The sequence below is a fragment of the Aspergillus pseudotamarii genome, assembly GCF_009193445.1.
Source record: "Aspergillus pseudotamarii strain CBS 117625 unplaced genomic scaffold BDV38scaffold_16, whole genome shotgun sequence".
Lineage (NCBI taxonomy): Eukaryota > Fungi > Ascomycota > Eurotiomycetes > Eurotiales > Aspergillaceae > Aspergillus > Aspergillus pseudotamarii.
The window spans coordinates 303,210-321,004 of record NW_022475030.1 but is presented as its reverse complement, the minus strand read 5'-3'; the positions used below and the strand labels follow the sequence as shown (position 1 = coordinate 321,004).

The 17,795-nt window shown below is 48.6% G+C and overlaps 7 protein-coding genes across 7 annotated transcripts; 3 read left to right on the top strand and 4 right to left on the bottom strand.

Annotated features, from left to right (window-relative positions):
* Nucleotides 1-288: 288 nt before the first annotated feature.
* Nucleotides 289-2,017, top strand: BDV38DRAFT_51437 (amphiphysin). Its single transcript, XM_032063466.1, has 3 exons — nt 289-644; nt 713-1,735; nt 1,791-2,017. Exons 1-3 carry the CDS (start codon nt 461-463, stop codon nt 1,811-1,813), a joined length of 1,230 nt encoding a protein of 409 aa, XP_031915463.1. The 5' UTR covers nt 289-460; the 3' UTR covers nt 1,814-2,017.
* A 1,525-nt stretch (nt 2,018-3,542) lies between these two features.
* BDV38DRAFT_281168 (uncharacterized protein) lies at nt 3,543-3,903 on the bottom strand (the record flags this gene model as incomplete). Its single annotated transcript, XM_032059480.1, has 2 exons — nt 3,543-3,620; nt 3,700-3,903. The coding sequence occupies 2 exons, from the start codon at nt 3,901-3,903 to the stop codon at nt 3,543-3,545; spliced, it is 282 nt and encodes a 93-aa protein (XP_031915462.1).
* Nucleotides 3,904-4,869: 966 nt separating this feature from the next.
* On the top strand, nt 4,870-6,135 carry bud32 (serine/threonine protein kinase BUD32). Its single transcript, XM_032063465.1, has one exon. It carries the CDS (start codon nt 5,202-5,204, stop codon nt 6,018-6,020), a length of 819 nt encoding a protein of 272 aa, XP_031915461.1. The 5' UTR covers nt 4,870-5,201; the 3' UTR covers nt 6,021-6,135.
* Nucleotides 6,136-6,251: 116 nt separating this feature from the next.
* BDV38DRAFT_269907 (putative gamma-cysteine synthetase regulatory subunit) lies at nt 6,252-8,867 on the bottom strand (the record flags this gene model as incomplete). Its single annotated transcript, XM_032057050.1, has 5 exons — nt 6,252-7,158; nt 7,272-7,318; nt 7,882-8,251; nt 8,342-8,523; nt 8,793-8,867. 5 exons carry the CDS (start codon nt 8,865-8,867, stop codon nt 6,252-6,254), a joined length of 1,581 nt encoding a protein of 526 aa, XP_031915460.1.
* Nucleotides 8,868-9,068: 201 nt separating this feature from the next.
* BDV38DRAFT_51397 (DNA-directed RNA polymerase III core subunit RPO31) lies at nt 9,069-13,945 on the bottom strand. The gene is made up of 2 exons (XM_032063464.1): nt 13,632-13,945; nt 9,069-13,555 (listed from the first exon to the last, which is right to left on the bottom strand). The coding sequence occupies exons 1-2, from the start codon at nt 13,724-13,726 to the stop codon at nt 9,307-9,309; spliced, it is 4,344 nt and encodes a 1,447-aa protein (XP_031915459.1). The 5' UTR covers nt 13,727-13,945; the 3' UTR covers nt 9,069-9,306.
* A 14-nt stretch (nt 13,946-13,959) lies between these two features.
* BDV38DRAFT_242589 (GTPase GUF1) lies at nt 13,960-16,336 on the bottom strand. The gene is made up of 2 exons (XM_032054114.1): nt 15,499-16,336; nt 13,960-15,445 (listed from the first exon to the last, which is right to left on the bottom strand). Exons 1-2 carry the CDS (start codon nt 16,230-16,232, stop codon nt 14,182-14,184), a joined length of 1,998 nt encoding a protein of 665 aa, XP_031915458.1. The 5' UTR covers nt 16,233-16,336; the 3' UTR covers nt 13,960-14,181.
* Nucleotides 16,337-16,437: 101 nt separating this feature from the next.
* BDV38DRAFT_51383 (spindle checkpoint protein MAD2) lies at nt 16,438-17,741 on the top strand. The gene is made up of 8 exons (XM_032063463.1): nt 16,438-16,566; nt 16,627-16,652; nt 16,702-16,727; nt 16,786-16,824; nt 16,877-16,905; nt 16,955-17,100; nt 17,158-17,231; nt 17,281-17,741. Exons 1-8 carry the CDS (start codon nt 16,518-16,520, stop codon nt 17,564-17,566), a joined length of 675 nt encoding a protein of 224 aa, XP_031915457.1. The 5' UTR covers nt 16,438-16,517; the 3' UTR covers nt 17,567-17,741.
* Nucleotides 17,742-17,795: the final 54 nt, after the last annotated feature.

Below are 17,795 nucleotides of genomic sequence, written 5' to 3'. Positions count from 1 at the left end.
GCTTGTGCCACAGCTTTTTGAGGCCGACCCAATATACCATATCCACACTCACGAGAACAATAGCTAGTGTTAAAGCTGATATTATTTGCTACCGACCTTATCTTTCTTCCCATTAGCTATAAATCCGGCATAGCTACACTAAGGAAAGTGTAGCTTAGCGACCTTACTAACTATTCTCCGAGAAGGAGGTATTATGTCATAGCACAGCCACAGCGCCGAGCAAAACGAACTGAAGTCTAACCGTCACCGGCTCTCCGCCGCCCTACAAGCCCCAAGGCACAGCACCGAACGAAAGATTACTTCCCCCACCTCCGCCGTGCCTCCTTCTCTCTCACTGTCAACTTCTCTGAATTATACCCCATACCTGTCCACTCACGGCTGACTTGTCAACGTCTCTGTTTTTCTCCTTGTTTGTCCCGATCTCTTCCGGAGTGCTTCGCTGCCTGCGACAGAATCCAACATGAGTTTGAAGGGCTTTCAGAAGAGCATTGTCCGAGCGCCGCAACAGTTCAAGGCCAAATTCAACATTGGCGAACACACGAAGGACGCAGTCTATAGTGATGCAGAGCGGCGTTTTCAGGAACTCGAAACGGAGACTAAAAAACTGCACGATGAATCAAAGAAGTATTTTGATGCCATTAATGGTACCGTCCTTCCATCCCTCTCTAGCGCCCGTGATGGCCTAATGTGTCTCGCTAATGGACTCTATTAGGTATGCTAAACCACCAGATCGAATTCTCCAAGGCCATGACAGAACTATATAAGCCGATCTCCGGCCGCGCATCGGATCCAAGCTCGTATACGATTGAAGGCAACCCCGAAGGCATCCAGGCTTGTGAAGAATACGAAGCGATTGTACGCGAACTCCAGGAATCGCTCGCGCCCGAGCTGGAAATGATTGAAAGCCGCATTATCAGCCCTGCGGATCAGTTGCTGGAGGTTATTAAAGTGATCCGCAAAGTCGCAGTAAAACGAGACCATAAGAAGCTGGACTACGATCGGCATAGGGCCTCCCTCAAGAAGCTCCAAGACAAGAAAGACAAGTCTCTCAAGGATGAAAAGGCTCTCTATAAGGCTGAAAACGATGTGGAACAAGCCACTCAGGAATATAACTATTATAACGACTTGCTCAAGGATGAGCTGCCGAAATTGTTTGCCCTCGAAGCAGAATTCATTCGACCACTGTTCCAGTCCTTCTACTACATGCAACTGAACGTCTTCTACACTCTTCATGAAAAGATGCAGGGGATGAACATTGGCTACTTCGACCTCACGTTGGATGTCGAGGAAGCGTTCGAGAAGAAACGCGGCGATGTTAAGGAACGTGCTGAAGAGTTGACCATTGTTCACTTCAAGACCAAGGGTATCCGTCAACAGAACTCGAAATTTGGCAAGGACAAGTTGGAAAAGGAGAACAAGTTTTCCCCGCGGCAGAAGGATCCCGATGTCGTTGAAAATCCTCCCCCTCCTTATTCTGCTGCAACAAGCGGCGGTAGCAGCAGCTTTGTTGCGGCCGCCAAATCCAAATCGAAGCCAGCTCCTCCGCCCCCGAAGCCGAAGCCAGCCAGATTCGCCGCACCGGTGGAAACGGTCACAGCACTGTATGATTATGAAGCGCAAGCACATGGTGATCTCAGTTTCTCGGCGGGAGATGTCATCGAGATTGTGCAACGGACGGATAACCAGAACGAATGGTGGACTGGTCGTGTCGATGGACGCGAAGGCCAATTCCCTGGTAAGCTCTTTGTTCTGCATTGCCGGCTTTATACCGCGACTAATCACTACCAAAGCAAACTACGTCCAATTCAGCTAATTCACTCCTCCCGCGCTATATATCGCTTCTTATCTCGTTCATGCGAATATCGTTCTAGTGTAGCAGGAGTTTGCGGTGTAGCACTATCTCCGAGCTTGCAATTCTTACTCACTCTTCCTAGTCGCTTGCTTTGCTCCAACTCGTCTTGCATATTATCTATTGCGTGGCATAGACTTTTGCATGGTAATAATCGTTCACATGTATATATTAATTTTTGGACATCGTTCCTTCCACCAATCAACAGCAACATCGCGAGGATCGAATTTCAGTAAACTTTCTGTCCAAGGGATATACAACTACATGGCTCCTATGATAAAATAATAGTACAATAAATGGGGATACATGGACACCGCCATGTTGTTCTCGCGTTCTTTATTACACCTGGAAAGGTGAGTCACGACAAGTTTATTGACTGACTAGATTGACGAGCTCATACGAAGATTATAGATAGCCAATAGTATTCGCTATGTCAGCAAAAAGGATTCTTGAGCTGATGAGCAGTACACGGACTCAAAGGCCCCAGGGAACACTTAAAGAAAGATGCAAGAAACAGGACCAACATTACCACCAGCAACCCTATGGACCACAGGCCTATCAGAAAGATCAGATCAAGATGCTTCTCCTTTTGGCACCTTGCGGCTTTTACCGTTTCAAGCTCAACAGTCAGCTTGACCATTTTTCCTTTAATACGAATCTTCATGAAGTTATCCTCAATAAACTTCATAAGCACATCTGGGGCGCTGTCTATATCCTTGACTTTTACCCTATCTTAAGTCAATCCAGCCATGTAGGCTGAGCCGGAGGAGTAAATATACTTAGAGTCTCTTCTAGGCTCAGATTGTGGTAGTCCAGAGTCTCAGTTGCGAGTCTAACATAATAACGCCACATGCAGCCTTTTGCGTGTAAGGGGCCATTGTATTCGAGTCCCTCAAGCACATATCTCACAAGACGCCTTGTGCTTTCCTCTTTATTCCCAACGAATGTGGTAGCCTGTTGTCAGATCAGAACTTGTTCGTGAGATGAGATAGTTTGAGGGAGTAGTCTACTTGCACTTTTGCCCCATTTCTTGATGGGGGTTGGTCAATCTACTAATTGGAGAACCCATTATGTCGTTGATTTAGCTGACTGAGATATAACAACAGCTAGAGGGAATGATGTGAGCTCTAGTAGCTACATACTCTGGCTAGAACGAAATGGGCCATTTATTCGAGGACGCACGGAGAGAAGACGGTTTGTGTTAGTGGGCAGAGACAATTGTTTCATGGAATATTTTTGGACAAAGCGGATTGTGCCTGTGTCCTGGTCTTTTGTTGTGTCAAATCCTGGGCATCTATGAATCGTCCAAGGACAGGTCAAAGGACAATGAAGACGCGGGTTGAACAGAAATGCATAGATATTAAGATATCAAATTCGTATATTACATGGCATTGAACACTGTGATGGAGAGACAGGGGAACAGGGGGTACAACCAAGTTGACGGAAGCAAAAGAGAAGGCCCATTAAAAGAAGTACACTGCATCCCAGCCGAGCAAATAGTTGACAGTGAAACACATGTAGAATATGCATCGCTACGATTGGCAGCTGGCCTTCACTCCCAACACCAACCAGCACCCAATGTTTCTATAGCGATAGAAAGAACTTAAAAAGTCCACCCCCGTCTTTGTCAAGTAAGGCTGATAAAGCAGTTGTTGAACCAGGCCGGGAAGACACGTAGATCCTTTGGATGGAATCATTTGCACAGTGAGACAATGGCTGGAAGGTCTTTCCTCATCCCTTCAAGCACTTTGTCCTTACCAAGTCGAGCACACTATTGATTTTCAATGTATATGTCAGCTTGTGGTCAAACATCCAAAGACCTACGACTCAAAGATACAGCTACCACTTACAAGTTCTGGCATGGTAGTACCCGACGCTTCTGCAAGTCTCAGAATTGCGTTTTGGACCTCCATTTGCGCTAGTTGTTCCTCTGAGTAACCATTAGGATTCGTACACACTCCACCGCCAGGAGGACAACCCATTTCCTCTGGTGTCAATGGAGCTGCAATGGTGGCAGTGACGAACAATGAGGAGAGAAGCCAGAAGAACCGCATGTTTGCAAGAGTTGAAGAAATCGAATTGCCAATGATGGGAAAAAGAAGAATATAGATATCTTTGTATATAAGAATGTCTGAATGATACAGCTGATTATGATCACGGAAATTTGAAACGCAAGATTCTGGCAGGGTCTACTCGTCCCTTTATAGCTTTCATGAGTGCTAATTCAGTAATGTATGTCTTAGGCTCTTTACAACTAAGTAGAGAATTCGGAGAAGTTTGCATAGATCTTCCACCATATCCAGCTATAGAAGCGCTCTGTGGAGGTGTCATATTGTTTTTATTTGAGACTTCAATAGCCCGTTGATCTTTTGTTGCTGTTCCAGGGAGATCAACACATTTGAAGTCCAGGAGTTGTCCAATAGAAGTAGCGACGATAGATCAGCTGGAAATAGGTTCCCAATTCGCTAAAGGGAGCGCTGAAAACTAAAGCTCTTTTGCGCTGCTTATCTTTTCCTCGAGTCCTTCACGCGTAAGAAGTTGGTGAAAACTTTCAGCGGATCAATAGTCAGCCACGAGATAGTCATCAAATAGTCAATCAATAGTCAATTAATAGTCAATGAGTAGTCAATAGTACAAGCCAAGATGAAACTTAAAATATACCCCATAATTATTCACGTCTTTTCTGGAAAGATCGGCAGATAGAGTCGAAACTCAATGCTATCTCTCTCCGGCCACTGAACGCTCTGGCAGATAATATGGTCTTCTATAGATTATAATTCTTGATATACTTATAATAATACTAATTAATATATATTGTTAAATATCGAATCATTTAAATCAGACATCTAAGTCTTCTCACTATAGATGGTTGCATACTAAGTTAATATCTAAGTCTACAATCTCCGGATGATCTAATCTGTTGGATGCTGCCGCAATCTATGACTTAGGGCTTCATCTACTAGTACTTCGCCGCCGGAAGATATCTCACGAATGTCGTATAGGGTGACGAACAGAAAACCTCAAATGATAGCCTAGAAATAATGCTCTAAACCTAGCGCTTAGAAGAATAATCAAAAGTACACATATTCTTACACGTCATTTCCTTCCATTCCATTGTACACCAAGAAACACGCCTCCACTATATACTGATGCCTCACCCCTCAGGCAACAAGGGCACCCCCACCAAGCAACCTCCAACCCGGTAACTTTTTTTCCAACTCACTGCACTCACCACATCAACCATACCATCATATCAACCAAACCTCAGCGTCACAATCGCAACCACCAATCCAAGCCCAAAAAATAAACAAGCAACACACCAGCTCAATTCGACTTAATCCAAACGCCCAAAATGTCCCAAGATCCCTACACCCCACCCCCACTACCAAAACCATTCACAAATACGACCCCACAACCAACGCTCCTTACACAAGGTGCTGAAGCCCACCTTTACAAAACAGTCCATCTAAACACCAACACTCCCGCGGCGCTGAAAATCCGGCCCTCGAAACCCTACCGCCACCCCATCCTCGACCGCCGATTGACCCGCCAGCGCATCCTCCAGGAAGCGCGGTGTTTGGTGAAGCTCGTTCGGGAGGGGGTTAATGTCCCTGCGGTGTTGGCGTTGGATTGGGAAGGACAAGGTGGGGAGAATGGGAATGGAGGCGCGTGGTTGCTTATGGAGTGGATTGAGGGGTTGGTTGTGAGGGTCGTTTTTGAGAGGTGGGAGGCGTTTATGAAGGCTTCTGGGGGTTCGTTGAGTGAGGAGGAGTTGCAGAGGGAGGAGAAGAAGGTTAGGAGGTTGATGAGGGAGATTGGGAGTGTTGTTGGGGGATTGCATAAAGCTGGGGTTATTCATGGGGATTTGACGACGAGTAATTTGATTCTTAGGACCGGGGATGTCGATACTGGGGCTGGGGAGAGTCCCGCCATGCAGGGGGATGTGGTTTTGATTGATTTTGGGTTGGCGGGGCAGAGTTCTTCCGAGGAAGATCGTGCGGTCGATTTGTATGTTCTTGAGAGGGCTTTTGGCAGTACCCATCCTCAGGCTGAGAAGTACTTTGAGGAAGTGCTTGAGGGGTATAAGGATAGTTATAAGGGTGCTGCGATTACTTTGAAGAGGTTGCAGGATGTTAGGATGAGAGGGCGCAAGAGGAGCATGATTGGGTGAATTTTATTTACTTTTGTCTCTCAGTTAATGTGCTATGGGATTATGGGTTATGGGTTGGAGTTGGGATTACGATCGAGAAGTTTTGCGGGAGGAATCATGCTTTCATTCATCGTCAATGACAAACGCCACGCTTTATCGTCACAATGCTGGAGATGAGGTACGCCTCGGATGGGGGAATCTGGGAATAGACAGACGGGGGAATGGCGAGAGAGGGAGAGAAAGGAGGATCGATCATTCTTGACGAGCCTTGACGCAGGTTCCCATATCGGCGAGTGCGAAATACCCCTTGTTCTCGACAACGCCGCGGTCCTTGACAACAGCCGTATACTTGACCACCCACTGCGGCTCGACATCACCTTGGATACCGTCGTCCGCATCCGGAGTGGAAGCAAGAATACCGGCGCCCTTCTCTCCCGGGCCAAGGAGTTCCCGTGTGGTACCGATGGGCAGGATGTCCATGCAGTCGTTGTGGGTGAGGAGCTGGATATTCTCTGATTTCGCATAGAGAATCAATGATTTCGGCACGACACAGCAATCCTTGAGGTTGATCTGGTCGACAGAGGGCTTGACCTTCGTATGCGGCAGGAACCGGGCGAGTCTCTCACTACCAAACTCCGCCACACCTAGCTGAGAAATCATGCCCTTCTCCTGCAGATCCTCGAGAACCCTCCACGTGCGGATCATGCTGTCAAAGTCATCTGGCTCCTCACTCCCAGTATCAGACTCCACTTCCTCTTCACTATCATCCTCCGCATCGAACAAAATCCCGGGGAAAGAAACAATCAATAGATCAATAGAATCCACATGTAACTCCTTCAAGACCAAATCAATTGCCTCCCTCGTATGCGCACATCGTCGCGACGCTGGAATCCCCGGCAAATAGAACAATTTGACCGTGATATCGTACTGCGCCTTCTCCTCTGCCAGCCCACGCTGCGCGAAATCAATCGCGGGAATGTAGAGGCCGTCTTCGGTTTCCCGGGTCCAAGCCCGATACCGCGGGGTCGTTGTCGTCTCGGCCGAAGATAATTGTTGCGCCGTCTGGAAATTTGACCGCAGCGAATTAATCAGCTCAACGTTGGATTTTTCGGTCGAGGCCTGCCGGATGACAGTGTGACCTCCGGATGTCATAAGATTTCTGCCCAGTATTTTGTCAGTATGTATGTCGATTCGGGGTTTGCGCGCCTGCGGGGTTGGTTCTTTTCGCGGAGGGGTAATCTTTGTTGCCGCAGGGGGTTTATCGCCACTTACGAGGTGGAGAGGATGAGTTTCATGGTCGCTGTTGAATGGATATCAGACTATGACTGGGATAGGGTATAGTCTGGTTGCAATATGGGGGGGATTTGGGGAGGAGGTAAATGGGTTGTCGCGAGGAGGGAAACTTTCGGGCAGTCCGTGCCGTTGAATTGCTAAGCATATCTAAGCAGCCCCGCGGGTGGTGCCCTTGCCTTTCCGTTTACGGTAATCTATCACATCCTTATACCCTCATAATCAATCGCAACTATAATAAACTATATAGTAGATACGGATTGGCAATACAAATGTACCAAAATAGCATAAATTCATCATCCATATAGATCTACCCCTACCCCTACAACCCTAAACAAACCACCTAATCAAAATCAAGTGTAGGATCCCAATCTGTAGGGTCATACTCCCCCGTAAAGAGCCTCTTCATATCCTCCTCATCCAACTCGAAATCGAACACCTCTGCATTCTCCCTAATGCGACTAGGAGTTGCAGACTTCGGCAAAGGCACAAGACCCTACAAACCAACACCCAATTAGCCCACCCCAACTCCATCCAAGAACAGAACAGAACAGAAGGAACCAGCGAAAAGAAAAAAGCATGGAAAACTCACCCTCTGCAAACACCACCGAATCATAATCTGCGCAGGCGACTTATTGTACTTCTTCCCCAATTCCTTCAACACAGCCTCACCCATGCGGGTCCCATGCGCAAGCGGCGAATAAGCCTCGACAACAATATTCCGCGCTTGAAGCCACTCGACGATATCCTCGCGCGCGCACCACGGATGGATCTCATATTGTCCAACGTCGATGGCCCCGCCACCTCCTTGTTGGATGTACTCCTCTAGTTCGTCAAGATGATGGATTCCGTAGTTGGAGACACCGATTGATTTCGTTTGCCCGGCTTTCTGGGCTTCGACAAGTGCTCGCCATGAGCCTAGACGGTCTTCCTTGCCGCCGTAGGGGGCGTGGATTAGAATCCTGTTTTAGCATTAGTTATCATTCTATAATGTAGGAATTGCTTAAGACTATATGGTATATGGAGAAAAAAAAAAGAAATGGAAATCATACAGATCGAAATAATCCACCCCCGCTTCCCGAAGACTACTCTCGACAGCCCACTTAGTCCTCTCATACCCCATAGACCCGGGCGGGATCTTGGTCGTAAAGAAGATCTGGGAGCGGTCTAGGCCTGACTTTGCGATTGCGCGACCGCAGGCCTTTTCGTTTCGGTACATGATTGCCGAGTCGACCTATCCTTGCTGTTAGTCTTTGCATGTTATGTTTTCGTTCTGGTAGAAAGGGGGAGTGTATACATGGCGGTAGCCGGTGCTGAAGGCTTCTAGGACGGGGCTTTCGGTTTTTGAAGGGGAGCTTTTGGTTTTTCACTCTGGTTAGTGTTGAGGGATATGTTTGAGGTGAGGGTTAGACGGACATTAGATAGACCTGGGGGTTTGGTTAGTGACTGTCCTTGCGGGGTGTTATTGTTAAGAGTTCATGGGGGGAGTATGGGTTTACTTACGCCGTAGCCGAGGATGGGGATCTCGTGGCCTGAGTGTAGACGGTAGGTTGATTGGAGGGTTTTAGGGGATGTCATATTTTATTCACTATGCAGGGGTTATTGTGTAGGTAGGGGTGATTTGAAGGTGAAGAGGTACAGATGGAGGGTTGGGACGAGTCTTGAAAGGTACTTCGTCCTAACTGCTAGTATGAGATCATTGGGGTGGGGCATCTGTTAATATAACCCGATTTGGTAAGTGATTCCCTACATGTTCTCTACACAGGTGCTGTATATTACAGAGTATATAAGGCTGATTATGAAATACATATCATCGTTTGATTCATATGGTAACAATAACACGTAGTCAATAGTACAAGGAGGGCGATCCCATCCATCACTACCTCAGTATCGCTAATGCGCAAAACATCATGAACAGCCAAAAAGACAGATGCACACTGATATATCCAACGCCGTGTGATGCACTTTTATAAGTAGCAAACTGCCAAACCTATTAGCACTTTTGAATATTACACTATCACGCCCGAGCTTTCTTCTTCGGTTTGAGAGGAACTTCGCAGACGTCGTTCCAAGTGTCTTCAAAGGTGGTCTTCCTGGCTCCGATCTGCCCTTCGAAGAAATTCATCCGACGGACCACTTCCATGGCACCGGTTCCTAGAGACACCGTTTTACCCATGATAATACACTCCGAGACACCCTCGACGAGGTCGGTACGGCCTGCTCCACCAGCGTCGAACAGATGGTCGGCGGTCTTCTCGAAGGAGGCCAACTGAAGGACAGAGTCACGCATCTTGGCAAGACCGAACCGTGTAATACCCAGCACTTCACCCTTGTAAGTCATGACATCAGCCAGAAGCTGCATGTGTCGAGGATCAATGTCCATGTCCTTCATCACCTCACTGATTTCACGAACGATGGTCGTCCGGGCGGCTTCAATACCAAGGACTTCGCGCATCTCCATCACGTTATTGGTAGACGTGCGAAGACCGTCAACCCCAATCGTGTTCATACATGCCCGAAGACCGTAGCCTTCCACAAGGAGGGTGTTGGTAGTCGACGTGTCATCCGTCCGAATAATCGCACGGTAGGCTTGAGGGTGACCGAGAACCTGGATATCGGGAAGTAGGCGCTTGAGATGCTTCAAACGCAGGAAGGGGTCAGCACTCGTCGCGGCAATCTCCGTCTTCGAAAGGCCGAGCTTGCTGGCAGGATCCACATCCATATGGATATGAATATGTGACCGCTGGCAACGGAACTTCAAGTCATCGGACTTAAAGCGTCTATGGTTCTTGATGGCAGCAAGGATATCATGGATCTTCAATTCGAGCGCCAAGTCTTGGATGGTCTTCCAGTTAATCTTGACCGTGATGTATGCCTCTTTGCCAGTCCAGGTCTCTCGGACATAGTGGGTGATATCCCGGAGATATGTCTTCTCGATACGTCCCTTCACAATCCGAGCCGCAATAACATTATCCTTGGTTACCAGTTCACAGGACACGACCGGCGTACTGATTTCCTTTGAAGCGTTGATAATTTCCTTAATACGAGGAACACCCTGAGTGATACTCATACCAGCGACACCAGCAAAATGGAAAGTCTTCAACGTCATCTGAGTACCGGGTTCACCGATAGACTGGGCACCAACAGCACCCACTGCATGACCAGGCTCCACCTGAGCCTTCTTGTATTTCATCAAACATGCAGAGATGAAGGTCCTGAGCGTCGTTTCGGTCAACTTGCCTGTATGGTTCAAGCCCTGCTGACTCCTCTCATCAGAAGGATCAATGTCACCGCCTCTGGAGATCAATTTGTCTGCCTTGGTGGAAACATATTGCTGGATCGACTCGAGGAAGTCGCGTGCGCTTTCGAACTGGTCAATGCCGTGGTTAGACCGGTCCATGTAGCCAAGTTCAACGTCGAGCAGATCTTTCCGGACCAATTTAGCGCGCTCCTTTGAGAGCATCTCCTCACACACTTCCATGATCTCGGCGGGCTGCAAACTGCGCTCGTCATTATCATAGGTGGTTGCTTCAGAGTGAATGAAAGTCCGATCGAAATGAACAGGCTTCGCCTTGCCCTCCATATCCACGGGGTCCAGCTTGTCATCGCCATACTGGAACTGAACGATATGGCCGGAAGAGTTCCGCACAGTATCATCATACCGTGAAGAGAGATCTTCCAAGGACTTCATCAAACGACGCGACATGTAACCGGTTTCGGCGGTTTTGACGGCCGTATCGACCAGACCTTCACGACCGGACATGGCGTGGAAAATAAACTCATAAGGCTCTAACCCAGAGAAGAAACTATTACGGACGAAACCCTTCGACGGGGGCTGGCGAGCATTCTTCGGGAAATGAGGCAGTGTTCTATCTTGGAAACCGTCCTGCACACGTTGACCACCAATAATCTGCTGACCGACGAGGGCAACCATCTGAGACACGTTGATACTGGAACCCTTGGATCCAGACGTAGCCATGATCAACGGAGAGTTGTACTTGCTGAGCTGGGCGATACATTCGTCACCGGCCTGCTGACGGACCTTACTGAGAATACCAGAGAGCTTATTCTCCATAGTTTGCAACTCGTCACATCCAGGGAATGTCTCCAGGGTACCCGCCTTGTATTGGGCAATGACTTCGTCGCACTGTGCATATGCCGTTTCGACCAAGTCATGCTTTGACTGTAGTAGCTTCTCACTTGGGTAGACGTCTGTGATACCGATTGAGAAACCGATGTTTGAAAACCAACGCGCGGATAACCTCGACAAGCGATTCATACCCTCTGCTGCTGCTGGAGGACCGAAATCTCTCAGCATGACATAAAAGACATTGTCCTTCTTTCCGGAACCAATAGTAGCTTTGTCCATCACACCACACATCACCTCCGAATTACGAATCACGAGCCACCCGTCTTTCGGGTCCAAATCTTTCGGGCGGCCATCCTTCGGGGGTTTATACTCTCTGCATGCAGCATCCAAGTTGACCATCACAGGGTCGTCCTTGTTGGGACGCATGAGAATATTGAAAACTTGCTTTCCGGTCCAAAGCATCTGTGGCTTGAGCACTGCGGGTGGAGGAAGGTCGAAGCGAGTTTCCGGGCCAAGCATGTAGAGGCATAACTGCGTGAACGAGCGCCGATCGAAGAAATTATCCTTACTACTCAAGATGTACGCAGCACTGATGAAATCTTGGATGGCGGAAATAATAGGTTCGCCGTTCTTGGGGGTTGCCAGGTTGTTTTTCACGCCCATCAACTCCATGGCTTCGGCTCTCGCTTCTTCAGTCTGAGGTACATGTAAATTCATCTCGTCTCCGTCGAAATCGGCATTGTATGGATTACAGACACACTCGTTCAACCGGAAAGTTCTGTGAGGGCGGACCTTGGCGAAGTGAGAAAGAATACTGAGCTTGTGAAGAGAGGGCTGACGGTTGAAAAGCACAATATCACCGTCCTCGATATGGCGCTCGACAACGTCTCCCTCCTGCAGCTGATCGGCAATCATGTTGAGACTACCGTACTTGAGGAAGGTCTTGAAGGTTGAGCCTTTCTTAACAAGGTAGTTCGCTCCTGGCCACTTTTTAGTTCCGTTCCGAACCCTCTGTTGCAGCTTCTCCTTGTTGTACCGTGTGACCACCTCAGGATAAGTCATGTTCTTGGCCACTAGTTCTGGAACAGCGACTTCATCGACTCGCAAATTCGGATCAGGCGAAATGACAGTTCGACCAGAGAAATCAACACGCTTTCCTGACAAATTACCACGGAATCGTCCCTGCTTTCCTTTCAGTCGTTGCACAAAACCACGTATGGGCTTTCCCAAGTCTGCTTTGTTCAAACCAGGAACGTCACTGTTGATATAGACCGCAATCTGAAGCTGCATGTAGTCCCAGCATTCCATGATCGTCTGAACGGGGGCACCCTTGAGCAATGCGTTTTTAAGATTGATGTTACTCTGGACAATGTCACCCAACTTGGCAGTCAGGTCATCCTCGGTGGAGGAAGCGTCCTGGCCTACGGAAGGACGGATACACACAGGTGGTGCAGGGATATACTGCCAGAGAAACATTTCGGGTCTGGCTTCCTTCGGGTCCAATCCCAATAGTTCGCAGTCCGTATCGGAAATTCTCTTGAAGAGGTTTAGAACACGCAAGGCATTCATATCATCCTGCGCTTTTTTGTAATGTTTTTCAACTTCCGCATTATGGCTCCTAGCTTCCTCGAACGATCGATCGAAAACAATCTTGCTAGGGGGCGGGATCTTCTTCATAGAGGTAGAGGCATTGAAGGCACGAAATTTATCGTGCGTGATTTTGAGCGCGCTTGTTCCAGCCTTCTTGACTACACCGTTGATGGCACCGCACACATCACAATTCCGAGTCTTACGGCAACGCTCGTTGATGCGCTTCGCTATTTGTAACCTTCTCAAATTATCCAGGCCCGGGCGTCGCATTTCACGGAGAAAAGCACGGCGTTCGCCTTCCGGGAGCAAAATGTGCGAACATTCTTTGCAAATCTCCTGCAAGATGGTGATGACACGCTTGAAATACCCTACATGGAACGAGGGCAGGACGAGTTTCACGTGGCCGAAATGACCGTTACAGACTTGAAGGGCGCCACCACATGTTTGACATGATGCGGTTTTGCTTGATACACCCATGCGCGAATCGAGGGGGCCATGGGCAACGACCGATCTATCACGATCGAGGTCAAAGAACTTCCGGTCGGAGACCTCGACTACACCTTGGCTGACAATATCATCGTTGGACCTATATGAGTCACGCGCGAAAGGGTCAGCCATGGTCATCAGACAACCCGCAAGCGATACCCGGCCGGGGTTCTTACAGAACACCAAATTTCAATTCCTTGATAACTTTAGGAGCACGGTCAATGACCTGGGCCTTGCCCAGGTCGACCTGCACACCTTCCGGAGGCTGCATCACGCCTATCAAGAGCTGAACATGGCAGGGAGGCAATAACTCAAAGAGATGTTTTGTACAGCGCTGCGGTTAGCGCACAACCGAAAAAGGGGCTTGCCACGGTATGAGTAGGACAGTAGCACCCCGCTAAGCCGTGTGAATGGCAGTTGCACAATCCAAAAGGTCAGGGACACGGATGAAAGAGAAACTGCAAGACATCACCGCGGCGGGGTCGGCGACGAAACTTTTCTGCGGCCAAATTGAAAGCTTCCGCAGGCCCCTCCGCTGCACCGTCCAATCAGCATCAATCAGTGTTGTGCTACACCGCTTACGTAAACATTCAATGCTCAAGGATTCCAAAACGGGCAATCATATTAAATGCTGAGCTGGAAGATCCAGAGATACTGTGTATAAATAAAATAGTCTGAAGAGGTATAATACAATGGGTCGTAATGTACAGTCTTTCCCGATGCGATCTATTTCGACAAGAAATTTTGGAACGCTTTTTGTTCAATCACCACGTTACCGACAGCCCTGAGCCTCTTCCGGCCTTCTTTCTGTTTCTCCAGGAGCTTCCTCCGTCGACTGACATCACTTGCATGGAGCTTGGCCAGGACGTCTTTCCGATACGGCTTGACGGTCTCTCTTGCAATGACTTTGCGTCCGACAGCAGCTTGGATGACCACCTCAAAGAGCTGTCGATCGACGTGCTGCTTGAATTTTGTCACCCATTTCCTCCCCAGTCGTTCGATTTGGCTATAGTGGACGACTCGGGCCACAGCATCCACCGGGGCTTTATTAACCAACAGTTGTAGTTTCACGATGTTGCTTGGCTGCCAAGCAGACTCCTCATAGTCTAGAGTAGCGTAACCTTTGGTAGACCCTTTGAGCTTGCCGAAGAAATCGTCGACCAACTGTGCCAGAGGCAGTTCATACTTGAGAATGACTTGAGTCGACGTAAAGTACTCAAGGCTTTTCTGTACGCCTCGGTTCGCTTCACACAATTCGATCGCTTTTCCAAGGTACTCATCGGGGAAAGTTAGGGTGGCAAGCACGTAAGGCTCATGGATCTCCGCTACCTTAGATCGCAGATCATCCTCCTCGGGAAAGCGAGCGGGGCTCGTAACAATCTCTTCGTGGCCATCTTTCCATATTACCTTTACTGGCACGGAAGGAGGCGTGATGATGATGCTGGCACCGTGCTCCTGGCGCAAACGATCCTCGAAAACGGAACAGTGGAGAGTCCCAAGGAATCCCAGTCTGAAACCTGCACCCAAAGCTTCGGAGGATTCCTTTTGCACTGTGATGCTTCTGTCATTGAGCATAAGCTGGTTGATGCTATCCTCCAGGTGCTCGAAATGGTCCGCATCCACAGGATAGGCAGCTACGAAAACCATAGACTTGGGTTCTTCGAAACCAGGAAGAGGCTCCACAGCTTTCTCAGAACCAACTTTGGTATAAGTATCGCCAACCTTAGCTTCCTGGCTCCGTTTCATACCGGGGTTGAAGAAGATATAACCGACTTGGCCCGCTCGCAGAACGGTCTGTGAGGTCTCGGTGGGGTACATGATGCCGACTTCACCGACATAATACTTAATGCCCGTTGCGAACGAGACAAGCTGGTCTCCTGCCCGGACTTCGCCATCGAAGATTCGAACCAAACAGATGACACCCTTGTAGGAATCATACCAGGAGTCGACGAGTAACATTCGTAGGGGTTTCTGAGTATCACCTACAGGCCTATTGTACAATCAGCACGGAGTTACGGTAGTGGTTAAGAATGGTATACATACGCAGGGATCTTCTCTACCACAGTAGGAAGCAATTTCTCAACATTCAGGCCCGTTTTAGCAGAAACCATCACCGCGTTTTCTGTGTCCAGTTCAAACGACGTTTTCATCTGTTGGAGAGCTTTCTCCGGTTCGGCCGATGGCAAGTCTACTTTGTTGATGACGGGGATCAACTCTAAGCCCTGCGCGAAAGCGAGATAGAAATTTGCGACAGTCTGTGCCTGGATACCCTGGCTGGCATCCACCAGAAGCAATGCTCCTCCGCAACTAGCATAACTGCGCGAAACCTCTGCACGGAAATCCACATGTCCCGGTGTATCAACAAGATGCAACAGATAATCCTCTCCGTTATGGTTGTATATCATCGTACATGTTTGTGCCTTCACAGTGATACCTCGTTCCCGTTCGACATCGAGTTTGTCTAACACTTGTTTGTTCGATCCCGGCTGGATGGTGCCCGTGAGTTCGAGCAGCCGGTCGGAGAGGGTACTCTTCCCATGGTCAACGTGCGCGACGATACAGAAGTTACGGTATCGGTCGATCGGGATCTGCGCGATTCTGGCTTCCAGATCGGAGGCGGGTTTGCTCGCCGCTGCTCTGGCTCGCGATGCCAACTGGGCGGAATTAGTGAAAGACCGGATGGTATTATAGAGGCCGGATGGCGCCTTGGGAAGGCTCGCCGCCGGGCATCTCGGCCCTGCGCTCAGCCATCTGGCTAACTGCAGGCATCCTCGCATTGGGAGGTCTGCAATGGCATGGGAATTGTCTCTTGTCGAATTAAATGTCTCGCACGCTGACAGTGGGCATCAATTGGAAGTTCCAGTTTTTGCGGGCAAAAAAAGTGCGGCTCTGCGGAGAAGACGATTGGCAGGCGGTCGATTTCGACGTATCGAATTAGAATGAATTGCTCCGGCGACTATCGGAGTAAACAAACGCTCCCTCTCTTTTTCCACCACCTCTCTCGCCAGGAACAACAACGCCTTCACCTCACGAATCTATTCACTGCCGTCAAATTAATCACCATGTCAGCCACGAAAGACAAGTCTAAGGTTCACAAATTGTCCCTGAAAGGTGAGGATCAAACACGAGCAGTTAGTTTATAAGGAAGATCAGGAGCTCATCCCTACGTAGGGTCGTCCAAGCTTGTGGCAGAATTCGTAAGACTCCCGCCTATTTCTCGTCCGCCAAACATACTAATATCATTAGTTTGAATATTCTATCAACTCTATCCTGTAAGCTCGCTCTTCAGGTGAATCATATTAGGCCATGTCCACTGACCCTGACCTCCAGCTTCCAACGAGGCGTATATCCTCCAGAAGACTTCACAACGTAAGTTTCTCGATAGTCAGTGATTGGATTATTTGTGTCTAACTCATTACAGTGTCAAGAAATATGGCCTCAACATGCTCAGTTCGTTGACCCGACGTTTCTTATTCTGTGCATCCGCTGACGGACCCAGTTACATCCGACGACCAGGTCAAGGCCTACATCAAGAAGATCATGTCGCAGTTGAATAAGTGGATGATGGGAGGCAAGATCTCCAAGCTTGTTGTAGTCATCACAGACAAGGAAACTGGGGAGCACGTGGAGAGATGGCAATTCGATGTAAGAGACTCGCCCATGTGGTGGGTACAGATTTCGGGGGCTAACGGACGATTGTAGGTCGAAATATTCGGGAAACGCAGCAAGAATACAAAGTCCCAGGCTTCCGGTGACAAAGAAAATGCTGGCCCAGAGTATGCCATTTTTATCCGTAACATCCATACATCAGCTAATTCCTTGTAGGAACGCCGACCCTCAAGCCCCGGTTGAGAAAACAGAAAAAGAGATTCAAGAAGAAATTCAGGCAATTTTCCGCCAGATTACCGCTTCGGTCACCTTCCTCCCTGTCCTCGACGGGGACTGCACATTTAACGTCCTCGTGTACGCCGACGCCGACTCAGAGGTACCGGTCGAATGGGGTGATAGTGACGCCAAGGAGATCAAGAACGCAGAGAAGGTCCAGCTCAGGAGTTTCAGCACGAACAACCATCGTGTAGAGACATTGGTCAGTTATCGCCTTGCTGACTAGACTTCCCTACTATCGGTTGCGGTGTTTTCGGAAGGCGTTCAGGATGGAAGACGATAGGCTCACTTCTGCATATTTCGGTGCTACTTGTGTTTCGTGTTTTATCATCGGCAGCATATCAGTAACGACTAATGAATATGCATCACTAACATGGTTCCAAAACTTCTATAAAATTGCCAAATATCTAAACTCTCAGGTTATCAATACCCTGATCCCATATGATCCCGCCAAT

Coding starts and splice junctions, on each gene's coding strand:
- BDV38DRAFT_51437 (XM_032063466.1), top strand. CDS start 461: ATGAGTTTGAAGGGCTTTCAGAAGAGCATTGTCCGAGCGCCGCAACAG. Junction 645..712: donor GTATTTTGATGCCATTAATG/GTACCGTCCTTC, acceptor GGACTCTATTAG/GTATGCTAAACCACCAGATC. Junction 1,736..1,790: donor ACGCGAAGGCCAATTCCCTG/GTAAGCTCTTTG, acceptor TCACTACCAAAG/CAAACTACGTCCAATTCAGC.
- bud32 (XM_032063465.1), top strand. CDS start 5,202: ATGTCCCAAGATCCCTACACCCCACCCCCACTACCAAAACCATTCACA.
- BDV38DRAFT_51397 (XM_032063464.1), bottom strand. CDS start 13,726: ATGCAGCCTCCGGAAGGTGTGCAGGTCGACCTGGGCAAGGCCCAGGTC. Junction 13,556..13,631: donor GAATTGAAATTTGGTGTTCT/GTAAGAACCCCG, acceptor TGACTCATATAG/GTCCAACGATGATATTGTCA.
- BDV38DRAFT_242589 (XM_032054114.1), bottom strand. CDS start 16,232: ATGCGAGGATGCCTGCAGTTAGCCAGATGGCTGAGCGCAGGGCCGAGA. Junction 15,446..15,498: donor GTGGTAGAGAAGATCCCTGC/GTATGTATACCA, acceptor ATTGTACAATAG/GCCTGTAGGTGATACTCAGA.
- BDV38DRAFT_51383 (XM_032063463.1), top strand. CDS start 16,518: ATGTCAGCCACGAAAGACAAGTCTAAGGTTCACAAATTGTCCCTGAAA. Junction 16,728..16,785: donor TATTCTATCAACTCTATCCT/GTAAGCTCGCTC, acceptor CCTGACCTCCAG/CTTCCAACGAGGCGTATATC. Junction 17,101..17,157: donor TGGAGAGATGGCAATTCGAT/GTAAGAGACTCG, acceptor GGACGATTGTAG/GTCGAAATATTCGGGAAACG.